General features: G+C 32.2%; 1 protein-coding gene across 14 annotated transcripts in view; it reads right to left on the bottom strand.

Moving 5' to 3' along the window:
- Positions 1 to 24,759, bottom strand: part of RIMS2 (regulating synaptic membrane exocytosis 2) — a 635,932-nt gene that overhangs the window by 241,039 nt on the left and 370,134 nt on the right. For 11 of the 14 annotated variants that reach the window (XM_004275317.4, XM_033438141.2, XM_033438149.2 and 8 more), the window contains exons 5-11: positions 24,438 to 24,537; positions 23,389 to 23,512; positions 21,782 to 21,828; positions 18,403 to 18,515; positions 8,501 to 8,631; positions 3,730 to 3,901; positions 1,513 to 1,666 (exon numbers count right to left, since the gene is read on the bottom strand). In XM_004275317.4, the coding sequence (XP_004275365.1) occupies positions 1,513 to 1,666; positions 3,730 to 3,901; positions 8,501 to 8,631; positions 18,403 to 18,515; positions 21,782 to 21,828; positions 23,389 to 23,512; positions 24,438 to 24,537 (841 nt within the window). Of the gene's footprint in view, positions 1 to 1,512; positions 1,667 to 3,729; positions 3,902 to 8,500; positions 8,632 to 12,322; positions 12,371 to 18,402; positions 18,516 to 21,781; positions 21,829 to 23,388; positions 23,513 to 24,437; positions 24,538 to 24,759 lie in introns of all 14 variants that reach the window. The other 3 variants (XM_049700520.1, XM_033438139.2, XM_049700521.1) reach the window with 1 other exon arrangement.

The following is a 24,759-nucleotide window of genomic DNA, read 5'->3' as shown; positions in this document are numbered from 1 at the left end:
AACAAAGGATGTTGTAATGGCAACTGCAAATAAGGGTGGGTAGGTGTTTACTCCGTGAGGAAGCTGAAAAAAGTGAGCGTTGTAAAATTAATGCTAAATTAATGCCCTCCAGGGTAAGAGACTGTATCTAATGGAAATAAAGTTCCAGTCATTAGAGACATTATTTTCAAAAGAAGTGAAGATAATTCTCTACGCTTTCCTATGACTAACTATCCCATAAGACCAATGCTTTGCTCTACTTCTCTATTCAACAAACAGCCTTCTGATATGTAATTTAGCCCTCTATTCAGCAGAAAGGGTGTGATCCATTTAGACAAGACTTATTTGTTATATGGCCAAGTATCCTTTCCATGATTGGTGCCATGACGACGTGGCATTCATGCTTATAAATTTACACTTCTGAAATTTGGTTAATCTCAATCAGTTCTCCATTACTTGACAAAAATGTTGCTAAACCTGAACCATGATGGCTCCGTGAAGATAAAATTATCCCATGAATACTATCCAAAGCAAAAAGCACCCCCTTCACCTTTCAATAAGATTCATCAGAAAAAAACAAATAAATTTGAGCTGTAGCAGCATCAAACCAACAATGCCACTTTTCAATGTGGAAAACATTTCTGAGTTTCCTCTAAGAGTCTCTGGATTGATCTGTTTTATAGTTTGGACTGTGCATAATTCAGAGTAAAATGCAAACACTGAAAATAATAATAATGACAACAACAACAACAATAATAACATCAGTTTACATTCCAGAGATTAACTCTTAGAACCACTCTGTGATGTACGTACTATTATTTCCATTTTCTAAATGAGGAAAGTGAAACAGAGAGAGATGACCTACCTCAAATCATACAACTCTTTTTTTTTTTTTTTTTTTTCGCGGTATGCGGGCCTCTCACTGTTGTGGCCTCTCCCGTTGCAGAGCACAGGCTCCGGACGCGCAGGCTCAGCGGCCATGGCTCATGGGCCCAGCTGCTCCGTGGCATGTGGGATCCTCCCGGACCGGGGCACGAACCCATGTCCCCTGAATCAGCAGGCGGACTCTCAACCACTGCGCCACCAGGGAAGCCCCCATACAACTCTTAAGTGAGAGGATTAATATTTACACTCAAGTTTGTCTGAGTAATGTTCATGGTCACGGTTTCAACCACTATGCTATACTTGTTATCCTACATATTCATAAAATACTTGGCTTAATGACAGTGGAAATCATAATTTCAGATATCTACAGGTACATCACCAAATTCTACTACGTTAGCTATCTCATTCCTATATTTTAGATTCTAAGAGGTAAAATTAAAACATAACTATGCTTCATTGTGTGTCATACTGTGATGAGTACTACATGTATACAGTTGAGTGTATCAAACAATTTAAAAGCTTCAATAAAAGCTATGAAAATACTAACAGATGACTGTTAATACCCATAATGGTATCTTCAAATTCTATGTCATATATATCATTCAAGATAATTCAATAAAGGTACAATAAATTTTACTGAAAACTTACTTTGCAACCTCCGTGTTGGGCTCTCTCCATGTAGTTGTCGTCGTGGCATATATGGAGAAGGGTGGGGAAGTGGCAATGAAGAAACATCGTGGGTCTGAAGTTTGTACCAATGTGGTTCATCATCTAATAAGGCTGTTTCTAATTCAATTAAAATCTACAAAGCCAAGAGAAAGGACTGTCTTATGACAATAATATAGAAATTCTCTTAAATGGTTTCATTATAATAATGATAATTATAATAGTAATGCTATTAGGTCGAAAGCAAGGTTATGCTGCAGAATTGCCCACATGTTTGACAGTAACTAAATAAGAGATAAGTATATATAACTTCTTATTGAGTTAATGGCTTTGAATTTCTAAGACATTTATTTTGTAGACCCTTGAACACCTATCTGCTAGAGGCTGTTAAATATGCCATTACATAAATAGCACTTACTACTAAAAGTCTGTAATAATAACTGGTATATATATGCCATTTTACAGTTTAAAAAACATTTTCATTTACATTCATTAATTTAACCTTCACAAACTCTGAAATGGAGAGATTAAAAACAAATTAGAAGTGCTTACTGTGTGTTAAGAACCATGTCATATGTTATCTTAATTCTCAGGAAAAAACTACTAGGTTGGTCTTATTATTCAACTTTTACAAATAAGGATACCAAGGCTGAAAAAGGTTAAAAAACTTGTTTAAGCCCACATCATTGGTTAGTGAAAGAGCCGTAATATAAGTCAAAGGCTGTCTTACTTAAAATTCTGTTTAACATATCATGCTGCTAAGGATTCAAAACAGGAAAGGAAAGGAAAAAACAAGAATGGATTTTCAATATGAACCATGTTATAATATGAATATCTAATAAATTTACAAAGGAAATCAGTCCATAGAAATAAATGATTCTTTTTATTTTCTTTTAAAGTCATGTGCAAATATGACAGTGTCTGGTTTAAGTATATGAGAACTGCTATATGATGATAAATCACTATTTAGCTATGGGAGGTAAAAATGTAAAACAACTAAGGTACTCTTCATTCTTCCTAAATTCTCCCTAGTCATTTTCAAAATTATAAGCACTGTGTTCCAAATGGTCACACACACACACACACACACACACATTTAATTCTCACTCTAACCCTGAATTGCATACTACTATCATTCTCACTTGATTGAAGAGGAAACTAAAGTACAAATATATTAAATAACTTGCTGAAGGACCTAAGGCCAGGAAGTAGTAGTGTCAGGAATGCAGAACCAGGCAGCTGGCGCTAATCTCTGCTCCTAGTCATTATGTTACCCTTCTTTCCAACTGGTTTACCACTCTTTGATTCCTTAGCTAACAACATTCAGTTTAATATTTCTATGGATTGTTGCTTTTCCCATGGTATTACATTTAATTTACTCAGGAAAACCAACCAGACTGAAAAAACTGAAAGCAGTTCTCTTAGTACGTTAATAGCTGGAAAACTGCCTCTCATCCGCCCCTCTCCAATTCATTCTCCACATTACAGCTAGAAATATTTTTCTCAAGTACAAATGCAATCAAGCCAGTCTCTTTAAAACCTGTCATTTGTTCCCATTATCTACAGGATAATATCCAAACTCTTAATATGATATATGAAGGTGTCATGTTTAACTCTCAAGACTCATTTCTTACCACATTCTTTTCCCATTTCAATACAGTTGTCCAAGACCCCTGCAACTCTAGTATTTTGTTATTCCCTCTGCAGGAACTTTACTTCCCTTGACTATGCTAAATTCCAGTTTCTCTGTGGATCCTTCCATGGACCACTTCCCCTTCCCTGCACAGCAATTATGTATTCCTACTGCACTTCCCTGAAAGAGCATCTGCCATACTATGTTATAGTTGTTCACTCACTTGTGTGTATCCCAGTGGATTATAAATTCCTTGAAGAAAGTAATATACCTTATTGACCTTTGATACCTCAGTCCCTAGCACATTACAGATACAGTACAGGGCTGAAAAACTGATCTATAAATAAATGATTTAATTACCAGTTGTACAATTGGTTCAGTAAACTGAAATACATGTACTATAGAGGCATCAATAAGTTTTTTCTTAAAACAGCAGCTAAATTCATTCTGTTAAATTATGTCTAGGTGTTTCAGTTATTCAAAATATAATATTTTACTGATAGTCATATAAACAAAAGTATTCAGGATGACATGAATAGTCTAAGCTTTAAAATAGTTCCAGATACCTCTCCTAAGAATTCACTTTCTTCTTCTCGAACTCGAGCTTGATCCCAAAGGGTAATCTCCAGCATTCGTTCCCGAAATTCTCTTCGGTGGACTGGAGAATAAATGAATGTTTGGTTCCATTTGGGTTCCAATGTTTTCTTTACTGTTTTAGTTCTTCTTTTGTTTTTATCACTATGAAAAAAATAAGAATATATGAGCTTATATAAATCTTCATTTTAACTTTTGCCCTAAAATTTATTAACTTAAAATTTCTCAGGAAAGAAGTTTTCCCACAAATTTATCATACCTTAAATATACTGTAATCTTTAAAATTACTATTAAAATTTATAAGGTATATAATTATATCACCTTATAAGTATGACTTAATAATAGAAATATTTCAATAAATCTGAAAATTTTCCATGATAGATAATTAAAAACTTAACTTTTCTCAAATTCTAAATAAAACCAGACTGAAGAATCTTAACTCTAATTTTTTTTAACACATTGCCCTATTGGAAACCTTTAAATTGGAAATTAACCTGTTAGTTACATATAGTAGTACTTTTAGTATTTGTACATATGCAAATGCAAATACTGTACTTAGTATTTGTAACCAATATACTATTCACTTAAACTAACGGAAGTCCCTTGTACAATAAGTTTGGTGAATTGCGATGTTCACAACTTTACATCCATATAGTTTAGCTAATAAGCAATTGTAATTACATCTTATCAAGTTACACACTTATGTATAATTAATACATACTTGCTCATTTGACATTTATCAAGTCTTTAAAGACATAGTAAAATTATTTCTGTGTGAGGCAGCCACTATAACCTGGGCTGGAAATGCAAGCTGGCCATCCTGATAGACAGAACTTCCAACTCAGAAGCTTTCATACATTTTTTTGACTTCATATTTCTATCAAGTGAATGCTTTTGATTATGCATTCCATTGTATACACATATTTTTATAAATTATATGTATGTATTACTATATTGTACTAATATATTGTATTCATTGGTAAATATACAAAAATAGGAATTAAAGATAGGTGAAAATGAAAATTCAAGTATTTCTTTATGAACTCCAATGAATTGTTTCATACATCTCCTGGGTACATCCGTTCTTCTTGGAGATCACTACTCTAGCTTATTAGAGAGGATCAGTGTCTGAATAGGAATGAAGAAAATCATCTAGGACGGCAACGTTAAGCTATTAGAAGAGCCTATTTGAAGTGAGAAGTGCCACTGAACTCCAAGTGGAACCATATTAACTTCTACAAATTCTCTCAACACAGCACAGTTCTAAGAGTGTTGGGAAATAGGAAGCAGGGAGAACTAAGAAGGGACAGAGTGCCTCCAAATTAAGGAGGGTATGCAACTTCTCCCAGGTGAATACAGAGCTTAATGTTTAATACAGATTTGACTTAATCAAGAACATGTATGTTTCCAAAGCATATATATTTAATGTAGCAGAAAGCCATTTTAAAGCAATGTATCTTTATTAATTTCTAAGGCCTCCACAGGAAAATAACTTTGGAAACCCACGTAGGAAATTTTATCTCCATTCAAATTTATGAAAAAGAAGTGGTACTGCAAATAAAAATACCTAAATAAGAGAAATAATGACAAAGACTATGACTTATGACTCTTGTCACTTCCTCCTTCTAAGATTTTAACAAATATTTATAAAGCATCTACTTATATTCTATCCATTAAAGAATGAACTATGAAACCCTGTCAGAGATAAAATTCCTTCCACCAAGGTCAGGAAGAAAGCATTCAGGGGGAACCTTGCCATCTAATCCAAGATTGGTTTATACTGCAACGTGAAAGGAAACAGAAGAATAAGCTTTGACTTCCTCTTAAGGAGTGAAAAAAGTTCTCAGAGAATGACTATTTTAGGGGGAATTTCTAATTCTGGATAGGAGGGAGACTAGATTATCTCTGAAGTTCCTCACTAACCTACCTTATATGATTACAATTTAATAAGGCAATTTTGTGTGTATTGAAGCACCAATCCATGAAAATAACCATGGAAAGTTACCTTATCTTCAGCAAATTACAAAAAAAGTAAATGAGTTATTCTTTTCAAGAAGTATAACTAACGCCTTCAAAATAAGATCATTCTGTATAAGTCAAATACTGAAAAGTTGCTAAAATTATTTAAAAACTAAGGTCAGTAAGCATGCTATAGAGATATTTTTAAATAGCAGCCTAAGGATAATAAAATAGATAATTGATCTCTAACAACATCATTAAAATGTTGAGAAAGTATTTTTTAAAAAATCTAACTAAAGTTTTTTCTATTTATTTTCATGTTACCAGTACTTTTGTTTTCCATTTGATTTAATAGCATGCAAAGACTTGATATTTTTACTCAAAATAAAGGGAAAAATATATTTTGACTCGCAACCAATATAAAAAAAGATATAAAAAAGTGTTAGAGCATACCTAGCTATTTTTTAGGGTACCTAGCATATTATATAGAAAATAAATGTTTTGAATGGCTTAACTGACATACTGACATTCTAGACTAAATTCCTTCTATGTAGCCTCACTTGTCCCTCCAGGAATTCTTATCAATAAAAAGGCATCAACTGTTTTTTCTGTTTACTTAGGCAAGTACAGTTGGCCCTCAGTATCCACAGATGCAGAGCTATGTCATTTTATATAAACAACTTGAGCATTGCACATTTTGGTATCCATGGGCTTCTTGGGACCTGTAGTTTTTCTCACAAGAAATTGTCAAGAAAAAAGAAATAACTCATACCAAAAGCACAAACAGTCCTTTATTCATGTGTAAAAACTTGTATCAACAGAAAAAAAAAAAAAGTCGAGATGATAATGTAGCTGTTTGAGTTGACCAGAGAATTCTTTTTTCCGTTAAGGATAAAACCCTGACACAACTCTATCAATAAAGTGAGTTACAAACTTGCCTAAATATTCTTCAAATTCCTGATAACTGTCAAGAAAACTCAGCTGAGAAATAAACTGAGAAAAAAATATCCAAACGTTTCTCACATTCTTTGCTATTGAGAAAAGATAAAAACCCTACATCTGGAATATAAAGGAGTCTTTGAAGGGACTTTCCCTTCCATTTGACCTCTATCTGCTTAGAAAGTGAGGGGAGGTATAAAAAATAAAACTAAACACAAGTAGTCAACCAAAAAACAAAAATTTGAGAGACTTTTATCATCTTGAAAAGCAAGCATTTTTCTTCAAAGGTCTGAATAAGTAGAAACTTAAGTTATGTGTGTGCATAAAAGCACAGCACTTTCTGCGAGTTTTTTTTTTTTTTGCGGTACGCTGGCCTCTCCGTGCTGTGGCCTCTCCCGTTGCGGAGCACAGGCTCCGAATGCGCAGGATCAACGGCCATGGCTCATGGGCCCAGCCGCTCCGCGGCATGTGGGATCTTCCCGGACCGGGGCACGAACCCATGTCCCCTGCATCGGCAGGCGGACTCTCAACCACTGCGCCACCAGGGAAGCCCTCTGCGAGTTTTTATGATGGCATTCTAAGGATGCTTAGACTAATAAACTATGCTCTGAGAAGCCAAGTGACTTGGCCTCCATCCAGGATGGTAGGTAATATGGCTGTGACATCTGTCATCCAACTGAAGTTTAAGCTGGAGTTGAGTTATTGCATATCCTCTTCTTCCCTTGCAGTTCAAAGTGTATCCCTCTCCAAAAGACAACCTAAGTTGTTAGAGAACAACTTCCTTCGAGTCAACTTTGTAAGATAAAATTATATGGCACAGCTTCTAATAGCTTAAGAGGCTATGGCACCCTTGCATATTTTCTATTTCATTTTACAAATTTTATTTCAAAATATATATCAAATAAAGTATAAGACCTTTGCTAATTGCCTACTTCCTTTCCTTTATTTTCTTTGTTGAAATTGTTCTTCAGATGATACTTTGGCACTCAACACTGATGACTTTTAACTTGAACTGAGTAATAGAGGGTCCAAACGTGTATAAATATGTTTAAGATCACATCTGTGCCCAGCTGCTTCCAACCTGAGAAAAATGAAGAGCCCAGCCCTGAAAACCAGTGTTGCAGAAGAGCTGGGGAAAGGGAAATTGGTGCATTACTTCTTTCTTTTTTTATGATGCTTATTGAATAATCTCTTCTATTTTGTATGTGTCTGAAATTAAGAATGATTATATGATTTTTGAAAAGCTATTTCTCCTATTCTGATTCCTCTATTTAAATCAGGATAGATCAATATCATGTATGTTGATTAGCATGGACACAAAGCAAAGGACACTTTAGGTAGCTGATTCTAGGCCCAGTGGTAAAGATTCCTTGGTGATATGGGTGGTGAAATATAAAGCACATTCACTAATTTTACATAATATAGAGAAATAATATCTTAGTAAAAGGAGGTAAAAATTGTAGAGGAACATGATGAGTATCCTTTAGTACCATTTCCGGCTTTCTGCCTCTGTAGTTTATGTTAAAAATGTATTGACTTAAAGGAGCATAATTTTAATGAGTTTGATTTAAAAAAATACATTATTTAAGAAGTAAACCACACAATCTAAAATAAATATTTGATAAAATAATCTATATTATAAACATTTGACATAGGTTTTAAAACAATCTCGAAGTATTTACTGTCACTATTTTGATTCTTAAGAATCATTATGCTTATATTAAACTTCATAAGTATCTAACTGGCATGATATTTTAAAATAAATGATACAGAATCAAAACACCTCCTGCTATTAACATTTCTCATTTATTTTCAAGAACATTTATTTTTGTTTCATATCCCTACCTTCTGTCTGGAAGAAAGTAAATTTTAACATAAGGATTCCTTGGCCTTCCATCTTCCCTGGAAAGGAGATCCTTTGCTCCCAAAATTGTAACTATTAATTGGTGACCAACCTTGTCAAACCATAGTTTTATCTGAAAAGCAAAAATATTCATTTATCAGTTTAAACATTTACTAATATAACATAACGTTTACATTCCCAATCTTTGCCCCATTCTCTTACACTAATATTAGCACAGAATATAAACTTCACTTCGTAAATTGCAGTTAAGGTAAAAGGATATGCTATAATAACTTCAATGAACAGAGAAATTATTTCAGATATTTTAGTTTGATTGATAAATCACTTGAACTTTTTATAATCTAATTTGATAGCTTATTAACATGCACATAATAATTACACTACCATAACTAAGGACTTTATATAGGATTGCTTTGTGTCTACCTTTATGCAGGAATCACGGTAGTTCATTTTGGTTCCCCTACAATAGTGAGTTCAGAATAAGTGCTCAAAGTGAATTGAATAGATAAGTTCCTTATATGGCATTCATAGGGAATTTTTAAGCAAATGTTTTATGTTATACCACAGCAAAGACCTTTCAAAAATTATAAGTAACTGGGAATTACTAGAAGCTTTAGTAAATCTACTCCTTAAGTTTGTATTTAAAACTGTAATAAATTCGTCTTTTAAAATTTCTTACGCAGACATAAAGTCTTTTTTTTTGTTTGTGAAGCAAATGTATTTATCCTCAGAATAATAAGCGTATATTTTATAATTCGAGATGAGAAAATTAGAATAATTTGCCTATGCCATAATTAAGGATTAGAACTTCACATTCAGCTGCTGAATTCATTTGACTTAATAATTGTCACCTCCCACACACATACCTCACACTCCCACACCTAGCTAGTTGATTTTACCATATCAGGATCTATGATGACTATGGCTCTGATCCACATTCGGTTCAGAATTCAGCACATCTCTGACCACTATCTTGAAACTGAAATTGAATCGGAAATTTGGAATTTGGGAAAAAGTTCTATTTAGGTAATATGTATTTTTCATTTTATATGTGTATATGTGTGTGTGTGTGTGTGTGTGTGTGTGTGTGTGTGTGTGTGTATCCAATGGTTTGATTTTTTTCTTTTAACTTGGATTTACAATGTTTGCGGTAGTTTAAAAAACTTAAATATATATCTCATGTCAGTCCCTTCCTCTCTTCTCTAAAGCAGACAGTCAGCTCTGGGCCAGGCTCTAGGATATATAAATAAATATAGACCATCTACATAAAAATCATACAAATAAATATATGTATATATGATATATCAGTAGTTCAGTTCCAATTCTAACATGGCCTTGTTGAGTCCCTCACTTCATATCTTAGAGAATGAGAGGCCAAGCAAGACTTTTAAGTCAGAAGACTAATGGCCCAGAAGAGTATATAAAATTATTTACACACTTTTCTTTTCAGTCAAATGGAATTAGTCCTCAAGCATTTAAATTTTTAAAATGATTATTACTTCTCTTTATGTTAAGTCCTTATGTTTAACGCAGGTATTACCCTGAGGCTGTGTAACAAAAAGTTTTTTGAATCCAGTTGGTAAGTACAGACTCTAGACAAGTGTTTCTTAAACTGTGGTTCACAAAACTCCTGCAACAGTATTATCTGGAAAGTTACAAATTCCTGTGGCCCACCTTTCACTTACTGAATCAGAATGGGGCCCAGGGAATTTGCATTTTAACAAGTGCTCCAGGTGATTCTCATTGCCATTAAAGCTTGAGAACCACTGCCTTAGACTAGGGGACCAAGAACCTGAAAAAAAACCTCTGACATTTAAATGGGAAAAAAAGTTCAACACCTGAAACTAACACAACGTTGTAAATTATACTCCAATATAAAATTTTTTTTAATTCCTATAAAAAAAGAAAAAAGAGTTCAAATATTTGCTTGCCTGACAATAGTAGAACAAAGATACAGATGAGGATAAATGGAAAAAAGAGACCATTATGTTAAAAGATATGAGGAGAGGAAAAAAAAGTAAGAAATACTAGAGTGTCTCATGTATGAGATCAAACAGGTGTTGTCAGAGAGCACCATGGTTCCTCTAAATTTGTGACCAAAACCACATTAACTTCTAATATTCTTTATTTTCTATATCAATAAAAAACCTTATGGCTTTATCTTCCATGATATTAAAGAACTTCTTAAAGGCTAAAAATTTGTTTTACAATAAATAGTACATTTAAAAAACAAAGAAAAATGTATTATTAGACTAAACTCATAGTTATTGGAGCAAATTATTGATTTCTGTGAGGTTTTTTTTTTTCAGGGATTGAGACTACCTTTGCTGTCATTTCCACTGGCAATATTTTTGCTTCTTTAAAATCATTACAGGTAAACATTTAAGATATATGTTTCAAATGCCTGATAAATAGTATTATTTTTAGATTTTCTTATGCCATGGAAAACCAAAAAGATCACTTATTAATAATATTCATTTCTCACACAAACAGATATTAGGCATATGGCTTTCATATTTTCATATTAATACTTTAGTTTATTAAATTATACTTTACAAATATATAAATATTAAAATAATATAGATATGAAACAGGCACACTTTAATTTTACTGAGTTTTTTATCAAAATTATACCTTTTAATAAACTGTCAAACTGGGCATTTGATCAATAGCCTTAATTTTCATTTTATATTACAGGACTTGCATTGAAGTTTTTAATAGATATCCACTTTAAACTATCAAAAAAGAATTATTTTATTTGCTAGATTCTTTATCACATTCCTAAATATCTTCTCTGTGTTTTTTAAATGAATGATTAGAATAAATCTGTTGATTCTTCAAAATAAAACAAATGTGTTTCCACAATTCTAGATATGATATACTTCTTATTTTACCTCATTTTCATTAATAAAAATCTTGATATCATTTTAATTGCTTTAATACAATTTCCATGTAACCACTTTTAAATTTCCCAAGCAGAACATAAGTCTAAGTAAATATTTTACACTACATAGTGTTAATTAGAACTCCAATTTTTTTTAATTTAAACTAAATTAGTATTAAAAACCAACAACAGCAACAACCAAAAAAAACCATGCAGCAAAGCAAGAATTATACTACTTTAAAAAAAAAAAACTTTGTTGACATTACTTTACCATATAAGGGTTTCCTAATGAAAAGAGGCAAACAACTTGTACCCAAGTATTACAGTAAAATTAAATGGAATTACAATTACAAAATGTAAACAAAATAAACCCAACATATTTTATTTGGATTGTGATTTTTGTTCTTTCAAAATAATATACTTTCAAAAAGTTGAACCTTATATATAATATGCAAAAAATTCATATTTTAGATAAGGTACAAATTTATTTGCCAATCTCCTCAAGGAGTTATTACTTGGAAAATGCAAGAGAATGTAGATGTTAAGTGATATAATGAATGATTTAAAGAGACAGCAACCTTAGTGTAATAAAGGAAAATATCAACAGTATCAAATCAGCTATTTCTGTCAATATTACCAATGTAAGTGGAATCTACATTAAATGCCAACCAGAAACCTATGAGTTTCAGTATTCAGTCCATCATATAAAACCACTAACAAAGATTGTCTCTTTAAATTTTTATTGTATTTTAATCCCCATGCAGAATTTTACAAGCTGGCTCATAAAATGATTTGAAAGTCAATAATATGGTTTGGAGCAACACACCAAAAAAAGTTTTCCTACTACGCATTTTCCAAAAACATACAAATAAGGGTTAAAACACAACTTTAGTTTCTATCAGGCAGACAAGGCCTTTACCTGAACCCTAGGAACAAAAGGCGTTGTTCTTCTACTAAGGCTTTGGCTCTGGTAAGCAAAATTAAAGAAAAAAGCAATAAAACAAAACCAAAAAGGACAACACGCTGGAACTAAGAGACCAAAAGTAAAAAACACATACAACTATCCCTTAAGTACATTTTTCCATGACAATATATATCTAAATTAAGTAGTTCAATGTAATGAATAAATTAATTTTCCCAAAATGCTTAAATAGATAAAAACTATATAAAATCTTAGAAGTTTTAAATCAGATTTTTAAATGTAATCAACGTAACAGGAATTAAGACTGAATGTAAAATAACAGATTTGGGCTAATATTTTCTGAAAGAATGAGTGTAAACATAATACAAAGTCAAGATATTTCAAGTTTCACCCTTGAACACACAACATAGAAAAAAAATCATAGTCCAAGATGAAGTCAGATTAAAATACATTATAGAATTATTAGTGAAAAGTCATCTGTAGAAGTAATGTTTCCAAAGGGACATACATGTAACTTTCCAAAGGGATAATATGGCTAACAAAAGTCTAAAAAACATTAGCCAAGTTGGCTTTAGCATTTCTTAAAAGAATAAACACAGAAAGATAAAACGTGTGCTGGAACACACTGGAATAATTAGTTGATTCATACTTTAAGAATCTATAACAGGCTCTAGTATTTAAACATCATTTTCAGACATTTATTGTGCACCATCTGCGATAACACTGTTTAGAGCTAATCATACTTATTAATGACAATAATATCACATTTCTTTTTATTTATACAGCTCTTCATATTTTTTTAAGCCTTTACTGACAGTTACTGCAAGTTTATTGCCTCTAACAATGCTGGGAGGTAGTTGCTGTTATCTCCAATATGCAGATGAGGAAACAGAGACATTTTAAAAAGACTAGATAGACTTGCTCACACCCAACCAAAAAGTAAGATAGTGTAAAGGTAGAAAATAAAACCCTGGGACTTCTCTGGTGGTCCAGTGGTTAAGAATCTGCCTTCCAATGCAGGGGACGGGTTTGATCCTTGGTCCGGGAACTAAGATTCCACATGCCGCTGGGCAACTAAGCCCGTGCACCGCAGCTACTGAGCCCGCGCGCTCTAGAGCCCACGCGTCGCAACTAGAAAGCCTGCACACTGCAACTAGAGAAGCCCATGCACTGCAACAGAGCCTGCACGCTGCAACAGAGACCCAGTGCAGCCAAAATTTTTTTAAAAAGAAAGAAAATAAAGCTCAGTTCTGACTAAATCATTTTATTTCAAATTCTTAGAATAAAATCAGATTTCTTTTTTTTTCTTCTTCTAACTTATTGTGTTTTCATTTTGAAACAGTTTCCAAAGATACCACAATCATCAGAATGTTGTGCCTTTATTAAGGCATGTTAACAGCTAAAAGAGGAACAAAATCAGATGCAAGTCTCTGTGTTTGGGAATGGATTTCAGGGCATTTAATCTTTGTTCTTTCACCAAGATTCCATCCCATTCCTCGCATTTCTCATGGATGTCTCTCTTGTTTAATTAACAGCTGTAAATAGTTAAAAGCCTTCAGACTTTTCCACTGCTACATGGAAACAGATGATAGGTACTAGGAGGACTGTTGTGGAATTCAACGATCATCAGACAGACCCTGAAGATAGTTTAAGACATAAATCTAAAACCCAAAAGAAAGCAAACCTTAAAAGCAGACTATCATTCAATCATGAGTCATCTTTCTCTTCAAAAACCAAGAAGGTCTCAAGTCTAAGATGTCTTCCTTTATGTGTGGAGACATTTCCAAAGGAAGAAAGGAATGTTTAGATACGGAGTGTTACTGATATCTGTCTGTATAACCCTAGATGGATAATTCTCTAGCCAATGGGTAAGGGATATATGAAATTCATAGAGATTAACTAGGCATGCTGAAGAAAAGGACAAACAAGTCACTCAATTTAGAAAAAGATCTTATTTTTCTTGCCTTCTCACCTGTCCTACCTGTTTTAGACCAAAAATATCAAGGTAATGAAAGGTTTTTGCAAGTAAATATTACTTTATAACTAAAAGATTTACTTTGAAAGAAATAGTACTTTGAAATAAAGTAATCCTTTAAGGTAAACTTTTTTGCATCTTCTAAAATGACCTCAAATGAGCAACTCACAGATTTTTTGAAATCAATTGTCTAAAATCTATGCCAGTTTAAACCTAATCTTCACCCGTAAGCTTATACATTAAACTTGGCTACATAAACATAATTTGTTTTGTCAGCTTATTTTAAATTGAGGTGACATTAAAATAACACGCAATTAACCATTTTAAAGTGTACAACTCGGTGGCATTTAGTGCATCCACAATGCTGTGTCACCACCACCTCCCTCTAGTTTCAAAACTTTTTTATCACACCAGAAGAATATCCTGTACCTATTAAGTAATCAGTCACTCCCCATTTCCCCATTGCCCCAATTTCTGGCAACTACTAAGCTGCTTTCTATCTCTTCAGATTCTAGATATTTCATAAAGAAATGAAGTATTATGTATCTCACTGCAATTTGTAATTAATATTAATTCATTTATTTTAAGCATGAAATATCTGATAATATTTATAACAATTCAGCCTCACACAATGAAGAATTTGAATTTGTACACCACAATTTATTTTGTATTTTTAATGTCCTTCCTACTTTATACAGCACTACTAACTTCAGGGCATTCCTTTTATGCAATGCTTCTAAAATAACACGGTTGTAACAATGACATATAAAAGATAAAAGCTCAAAGAAAAACCTTTCATTTACAGAAAGTTTTTAAAAGACTATCAAGTTTCTAAGTAGATATAAAGGACACATGCCTATTCTTCAGTGACTTATTCCCTTTAAATGGGAATACAAAATGGATATGTACAATATTTACAAGCTCATCACTAAAAGTGGAGTCAGAAAAATATTAAAACAAAGTAATTTAGGGAAACATTGCAACCATAAGTCAGCCACAGACCCTGAAGTAAAATAAAATATGTTTGTCAACAAGAATTAATGTGTTCCTATAGAAAGAAAGAATTCTGAGCCATTCCTCACTTTGAAAAAAGTTAAAGGCTATATCTTATTTTAGCACTCTATCAAAATATTAGTCAAAGGCTGTAAATTAATTTTAAAATATTGAGAGAATTACAAAAGTAATCCTCCAAACAAGAAAACTGCTAAATTATGTTAGAACACAAATTTTAAAAAGAATCAAAATAAGGGAGTGCTGACACTGAAAGGCTAATATACAGTCCAGGTGTCATAAACGTGAGCTCATACTAATTTTCTCACCAAATACATTACTGGCGCTTTCATAGTTATGCCCTAGAATAATAACAAGTAGCAGCACAATTCAAGCATGGAAAAGAAATAAATGGAATAATTTTTTTAAAGTCATCAACAGCCTTGTGCATGAAAATTTAAATAACAATTTGCATTATATGTATATTATATATTTGAGAAAATATCAGTCCATGAACTGACATAAATATATTAGGAAGGTCAGCTCACATAATATACAAATTATCTTTGTTGTCAGGCATTAGTAACGTCATGATTTTGTAAGTGAGCTAAGGGCCCAGGTAAAATCTCACCAAAAGCAAAAATACCCAAAGGTAGAATAGAAGGATATAGGAATCATAATGTTGCCTTGTGACTTCCTAGAAGTTTCCTCGAAGGATGATATTTGTGGACAAATATTTTCTCAACCTCTACATCATTAGAGCAAACCAAAATTGTCTCCAGTTGGCAGAAATGGAAAATACTATATCCAAAAGGGTATCTTGCTTATGTCTTGCTGCATGCAAAGAATGAACATAAAATTAAGTTTCATGATGGTAAAATCCATGGCTATCTGTTCACTGTTGTATTCTCAGCTACTAGGATTATGGGGATAGATCTTAAAATACATTACTTGAATTGATAATTGTAGCTTAATTTGGTAAAAATATTTTGGAGAAAAATTTTGGTAAAAGATTTCAAGAATCTTAAAACTTTTTTTTCTTTCATATTGTTACATCTGGAAAAGTTATTCTGACAAAGGAATTTTGACCTAACAAAATATGCAAGATTTATATTCAAGGATTTCCATGGCATCATTATTTAAAATACTATAAATTAGAAACAAGCAAGATATCCTATAATAGCAAATTAAGTTAAAATGGAGTATTAAATAGCTATTAAAATCATTTTAGGAGAAATTTTTAAAGAAAAATGTTTAAAGGAAAAGTACACTATATATTACTAGTGAAAAAGCAAGTTTCAAAATAGTATACACAGATTTATTACAGTTTTGTTTAAAACTTTATATGTATGTGAATGATTATGTTTTAGTGGCAAGATTACAGGTGATTTTTATTTTTTATTTATTTATCTGTGCTTTCTAGATTTACCAAAACATATATGTATTATATTTATAAACATTATCTTGCTGGAACATACTCCTTCTGAGTCATAAAAATTGATAAAATGGTACTCATTTTAAATTACAGTTATATGGATTTTAAACCAACATCACTTATAAATACAAATACCACATACTTTTAAGTTTATATTTCCCCCCAATATTTAACAGTCTTACCTTTCTACCATATTCATTTTGAACCATGAGGAAAAGTAGTTGAATCTGAAATCTGTCTAAATGCCTGCACTATCCTCCTCAATCTCCCCTCCTAGTCCAATTTCTAATACAGCCTTGGGATTTCAAAAGAAGCAACAAAGTGGTACTTACTTATTATGGAAGTCTAACTTCTGCTCCCTCATCCACCAACTGAAGCCAACTACATACATACACACACACACACACACACACACACACACACACACACACACACACACACATTTATTTATATACTGGCATCATCAGCCACTCAGAGCATTATTTATAGGCGGAATATTTAAAGGGAGCCACAATTAAAAATAAAAAAGCTAACATTTATTAGCACTTTCTAAAATGGTGGAAGAAAATACACATATATTCGTAACCATAAATGACAACATCTGCGCTGTCAATATATGTAAGAGAATAAATAAAAAGATGCTACTTATTGTGGAAAATGGAAAAAACACCACTGTCCTCAAATGAAAAAGCTCACTCTGTTTATGAAAGAGAAAGGAAAAGAAAATAATAAAGAGAAGAAATTCATTTTAGTAAGACATTTACAATCTACTAATAGTATCTCATCTTCTTTCTTACATAGCTCTTCTGTTATTACCACTTTTGTGATCAAAGTAGTCCCAGAACAGATGTGTCTAATGACTTTTACTATGTTAATTCAGCTTATACTTCCTGTATCTCCATTTAATTAATGAAAATTCTTCAGAAAAATCAAACACTTCTCCTTCCTCCAGAAAATAAAAGGAGAAATTTTGTACCTGATTTAACAAAAAGCTAGAAATTACTCTTAAAATATAAGCCCAAGAATAGTTTAGTTTTTAACTATAACATTAACAATTATCCAAAATTCAATGTCTGAATTTTGAGAATCTAAGTAGTTTTTAATACTTATAAAATTTTAAGTTTAGTAACTCAACAGAATTAGTGTCAATATTAACCTGTTTGTTTCTAAAATATAGCTGGATAAATTTTAATATTTTAAATTTTAGAAATTAATAAAATGTGAGAGCCTGAATTTGCAAAGCTCTTCTAATATGGGTATATGATGGTTAACTGAATTTTAAACTTTTATTATAAAATGTTCAAATTAGGGATCACTTAATATGAAATCTACCTGATATACTCAGTAATCTATTATATATTTCCCTATTTACTTAGTTGAGCAAAAATCATGACTTTGAATTTTGGAATAATATTACTAAGGTGAAAAATGTTTTAGATAGCATCACAAATTCTAATTCTCATTAAATTCCAGAAAATCTAACTCTAATAAAGAAAGCACTCTGCTAGATAATTATAATTAAATTTAGATTAATTAAAATTACTAAGAATGAGAAAGTTGATGGTTAAAAGCACAATTATATTCTAAACAGAACTTGGTTTACAAAAAAAATACCATCATATAGTTAAAACACTACTTGATATTCCAAAAAGAGAAATTAATCTAGTGATTACATACTGAAAGTTGTCCAGATAAGAACTGTGGAACATCCCTCAACATGCCAGGACTCATGGGAGACGTAACGGAAATAGAAGGACGATCCATTTTTTGAGATTCAAATGAGCTAGAACCTGAAATGGTAATTATACATAAAGAATAATAACAATGGCTCTTCATTAGTATTTAATAATCTTTACCATGTATCTTTTATTTTTAATGCACACAAAATGCCATTATATACATCATTTTCTTAGCCACAATGTTCCAGATATACTTAGGTTTTTTAAAGCATAAGTGCAGCTTAGGGATTCTCTCAAGACCAAGGGTAAACCATTTTCTGTGCCAATTATAGTAGAGACAGACCTCAGAACTTAGTTACTTCATCTGTTGTGTGTACTAAACTCATATCTTACAATAACACACCAGGAAAAATTTTAAATAGAAACTTAGGGAGGAAAAACCAAAACCCAAATCAATAAAGCAACTCAAAGATGGTCTAAACTTGTAATGTTAAAACTATAAATACTAGAATGCTAACTGTGAAAAGTTTTCAGGAAGTGATTTTTAACCATATCTGGAAGAATATAATAAATTAGATGGGCAAAAAGGAAGTGAGGGACTATGAAAAAAAGATACAGAAGAGCAGAAAAAGCAGAACTTCAATACCCAGAAGTTATGTACAAATTTATTTGTATGGAGGGGAAGGAACAAATTGGAAAGTGAACAAAAATGGGGCGAATGAGATACTGACAGAATTAAATGCCTGGAATTCTGGGCTACAAATTTTGGCACTAATAAAATATCCATGCTAAACTTTTATGAGTAAGGTAATAAAAACTGCATTTGAGGAAGATGTCTTCACCATCTTTTTAAAGTGTAGACTGAATCGAGTGAGATGGAAAACAGTTAAGAACAAGTGGAATTCAATAAAATAATAACAGGAATGACTAGAAAATGGAATGGAAAGAAAGAATTGAGGCAATATTACAAAATTAGAAAATAAGGACTCAGAAACTAATTAGATATGAGAGATAAATGAAAAAGGGGGGGAAACATGAAGATTTCAAGTCCTGTAACCAGATATGGAGACAAGAAAGTCCCCTATGTTTCTGTCTTGTCCTCTGCACAGGACAGTGCTGATATTCCCTGGGCTGTAGAACACTGGAGAAGTCCTGTGTGTTAGGGAATGGCTGGAGAAGTTAATTTGGAACCTGTCACAGTGACCCTGTGACACCTCAGAGACGTCCGAGGGGAAATGCAAAGCAGGTAACAGGATATGTGGATGGGACCAAATGTTGAGTAGATAATTAGTGTTAGAAATTAAACTGTAAAGTGTCTCCCTAATTGGAGGCCCAAATGGATAAAATTCACTTCTAGAGAGAGTATAGTGTAAAATGAAAGGGGAAACTGCAAGCCTTGGGATCAGAAGTAATGGTGAAACCTTAAATAGTATTTAGAACTGGAAAGAATGCTGCCTTTATACTAAGAAATAAGCCAAGTTTTCTATATGCTAAGCTTCAAGTAACAGGAAGACACTTAGAACATATTCTTTAAACATCCAGAGATGAAGGGACAATGATAGATAATTTTGATAATGTAAACTTAGGAGTCATATGGCAATTAAAACCATATGAAGAGAAAAATTTACTGAGGAACTAAAAACAGAAGGTTAAGAATTGGGCCTTGGAGAAAGCTATTCTTCAACTTTTAAAGCATAAATAATTGAATCTAATTTGAAAAAGGACCCCTGTCCTTACAGGAACAATTTTGGAAATGTAGCCTAGAGGCTTTTCAAATAGCTATAGTAAGATAAAGGATTCCACATTGCTCACACAATATCTGAGTGATATAATGTAAGTGAATGAAAATTTTACCTACTTCATAGATTGCTGTGAAAACTAAGTGGGATAGTGTAGGTACAACATCTAGCACAGTTCCAGGCGCTTATGATGATGATATTATTATACATAATAATTATTATCATTATGTTAGTACTTATAGTTTTATGCGATCATGATATTATTTTGGATAAAATGATTTAGCAACTAGCCCAAAGTACTAAATCAAATAGGTCATACAATCATATTTTAAAGTTTAGAGCTATGCCATTCTAAAAGGATTTCACCTCTCTGGTAAAGATTTTTTTTTAATGTATACTCATAATTGTAATACAATGTAAAAAAAAATAACATCTATTTTAACAGTACATTCTCAATTGTTGTGTGTATAGACAATCCAACCACTTCTCACCACCTTCACTGCACCCACCATGGTCTAAATTACCATAATCTCACCAAATACTGAAATAGTCTTCTCACTGGTCTCTCTGCTTTCGCTCCATTTAATCTATTTTCAACATAGTAGCCTGATTTTAAAACGTAAGTTTCTCCTCAAAAACATCCTATGTAGCTCTTGATTTCCCTTAGAGTAAAAGTCAAAGTCTTTACAGTGCCTTATAAAACCTATGCAGTTTGGCTTCCCATTACTTCCCTGTCCTCCTTCCTGCCATTCTTCCCCTTGCTCACTCTTGCAGCCACAACAGCTTTTTTGCTTTTTCTTAAATGCAATGTAGGCTTTCCTGCCTTAGAGACATTGAACCTCTGGTCCCTGTTCCTGGAGAGCTTTTCCCTCAGACTGCCACTCTTTCAAATCTTGCTCCAATCCTTCCTTCTCAATGTCTATCCTTATCAATGTATTTCAAAGTGCGACCCTCCTCCTTCTTCTTTCACAACATGACTTACTCTCAATCAACCAACAAACTTAATTCATCAGAAAAAATTCATTTGCTTAGTATCTGAAATAGTACTCAAACACAAGTAATAAAAAGTGTCTAAATACTTAATGTTATTTTAACTTATATTGCTCCATTACCACTCTGTTAAATCAGAACTATTACCCCATTTTCTCAAAATATAAATTAGAATATATGTAATTATTCACTAGATTGTCCCAAGCATTCCCTTCATTTACTGAGGATTAGTTTACAAAGTAGTAAATTTTAAAATTAGGTGAAATGTGGGGAGGGAGTGAAATTTTGGGGAGTGATGATATGTTCATTATTTTTTATTATGATAATGGACTCACATGTATATCAAAGCTTACCTAACTGTGCACTTTAAATACATTCAGTTTATAGTAGTATATCTTAATAAGGCTATCTAAAAATACATAGTAGTTAAGACAGTGTGGTTTAAAAAAACATCTTAAAATATTATAGACTTTTATACTTTTTTCCACAATAACATGAAATAATACTAAATTTTCCATCTTTATATGACTGCATACTTGATAACAACACTATTATATTTCTTACTTTGTATTAATAAAGACTTCATTTGACCCCTGATAATGAACGACTTTATTAATAACATTTTCTTCTAAAATAAATGAAACTTACTGGACTCCAGTTGTGCGTGTGTGCTATCAGGTATTCTAGGTATATCTCTGAAATGACAGAAAAAGAAAAAAACAAGAAATTGTTTCAACAAATAGTAGCAACTGCTATTTTGATCATTATCAAACTACATTATAATAGGACAATGTAAAATGGACAAAATTGTGTATTGTAGCAGCACTATATAAATAAGGAAAAAAATAAGTCATAGTACTTTTTGCTAATAAAAGTGTTCTGGGCTAACCCTACTACTTAAAAGGAATTAAAACTCATAAGCATTTAGAGCAGATTTGTAAAAATATATACTTTATTTCCTATGTGCTTCACTACACAATTATCCATTCTAAAAAATTTCTATATTCAACAGGGTAAGTTTTATAGATATATTTTAATTATATTCTACTCTTTTACCTGCTGTTGTTCAAATCAGAACATTGAAATTCAAATAAAATATCACCAAAACAAAAGTTAAAATATTCAGATTGTCACTGAAATTTTTTAAACATAATAATTCTACTGAGAAAAATGCAAACATGTTTCTTATTGGACTTAACATAATTACCTTGTAACTGTATTTACACCAAAATATGTACATTTTTGTTTGAGATTTGCCAGGAGGGACATATATTAATGGTTAAGCTCATTCAGAAAACTGCATCAAAAATATTTAAGACATTAAACAAAAATATGATTAGAGCATCCTTTAACACTAAGAAATATATTTGATTAATACCCTAAGCTGATACAGTACAGTTTTACCACATTACAAAACTATGAAAAGACAAAATAAAAAATAGATATAATTTCATGTGACAGATTCATTACTTTTGAAAGGAACATAGTACAAAGGATTATATTTATCTGCAACTTAAAAAGTCAAAGAGTAATTGACATTTGCTTTTTTTTTTTTTTTTTTTTGCGGTACGCGGGCCTCTCACTTTTGTGGCCTCTCCCGTTGCGGAGCACAGGCTCCAGACGCACAGGCTCAGCGGCCATGGCTCACGGGCCCAGCCACTCCGCGGCATGTGGGATCTTCCCGGACTGGGGCACGAACCCGTGTCCCCTGCATTGGCAGGCGGACTCTCAACCACTGCGCCACCAGGGAAGCCCGACATTTGTTTATTTTTTATGTTACCTTAAAGATGTTGTTTTTCCTTAAACAGTTGCCACCATCTAGGAATAGAATGTCCTTAAGCCCTCTCTTTTTTATATGAAATCTCCATTTTGGAAAAAATATATAAAATTCATAGACTATAGTTGATTCTCATATTTACAATGTAGAGAACCATAGCTTATGAAACTTCTTTTGAAAGTAATTGTTACTACAGTCTCCTTCCACTAATTCTTTTATCCATTTCCTGAGCTACTAAGATAATAAAAATAATACACCTAAATATCCCTTCTTCTTTTGTAATTAACTGTATATTCTAGCATGATCAGATAAAAAGATGTCATGATTTTTGGTGAGGTATTTTTAGTAAAGGAGAAAAAAGCATTGTCCTCAAAATAATTTAGTTTTATAAAGCAATCAGACATTATTGGATTGCACATTACAAATTATTTAATAGTAGTCAACTTTATACATGTATGAAGTATTCAAACCAACTCACCCAATAGGCCTTGAAACAACAAGCTCCACTTGTGGCTCAGGTTTGGATTCCAGGATGATGTTATATACTTCTTCAAATGTGGCTCCTTGCAATAGTCTTCCATTCCATTCTAATACTTCATCACCTACAGTGTGTGTCAGTAATGATAATCTTAGAAAAACTAATCCCATAAAATGCACTCGAAACAAAAGCCGTCTCAAACTGCGATTAATTTTGTAGAACAAAATTCCTTTATGGAATAAGAAACATACTGAGAACAGCTCCAGTGGCATAAAATTTGATGACCAGGATGATTAGTGTATTTCACACAAAAGGACAAGGAAGGGTCAGAGGAAAAGATTACATAAAAGTTGTATCTGTGATTTCTATAATTTTCTCAATGATGTCTTGTCCCTGAATAGTTGTTAGTTGTGTTTCTTGCAAGGGGAAGCAAGTTGGGAACAACCTATGCCTCCAACTTGGTGACATCACTCTTGTCTCTGTGATTTCTCAATAGAAATTCCAATTCTAGAAACTATTAAGATAAGTTGCCTCTTTGAAAATTTTATAACTCTTTATTCTAGGATTCTCAATATACATGCAGCTGAGCACCTTGTCTAGACTCCTTTGTAAAAAGCTTAATACTATGCATCTTACTGAATCCTCTCCAAGGCACTCAAGGATCTCTTCAATAGTGTCCATTATCAAAGAGATAAGAAGTGACACATTTCAGGAAATATGTATTTATCCATGAAGTTTGTTTCCTAAATTACATTGGAAGTTCTTCAAAAGAAATAGGAAGGCTTATGGGAAACAAATTAGGTTAATCTAATCCTAGATACAGACTAGGAATATCCATCAGCAAAAAAATAAGATCAGTAAATATAAAAATATTTTTATCTAATGTGACTCAAGAACTAGTAGTTACAACTTTCCATTAATGAATAAAGATTAATATAAGTTAAATGAACTTTTTATTATCGGTGAAGTCACTTCTAAATGAGGATAACTTTTTCATAACTACTCAAGTTTAACAGTTTAAATGTAAATAATCAAAGATTGAAACCTACCTGGTCTAAGATGTCCTACAGTATCAGCTAAACTTCCTTTTTTAACTTTGGTAATAAATGCACAGAGCCGACCTGATTCAGTCATCTTTCCTCCTACAACCTGTTTAAAAGAAGAAAATGTTAAAACAAGCATATTGTTCGATGAACACAGCTGAAGATTCAAGTAAAAAATAACTAGACAATTTGCAGGTTTTGAAACTATAGTTTAATATGCTAAAAATAATTTTTAAATAATATAGTGTTACTAATAGGAACTGAGTACATGTCCCAAGTGTGGACTCTACATATTCCAAATGTTTAACAATTTAATCAATTGTTTAAT

The sequence above is a fragment of the Orcinus orca genome, chromosome 17 (assembly GCF_937001465.1).
Source record: "Orcinus orca chromosome 17, mOrcOrc1.1, whole genome shotgun sequence".
Taxonomy (NCBI): Eukaryota; Metazoa; Chordata; class Mammalia; order Artiodactyla; family Delphinidae; genus Orcinus; species Orcinus orca.
Note: the sequence above shows the minus strand (reverse complement) of the source record. Positions and strands in the feature narration are given on the sequence as shown.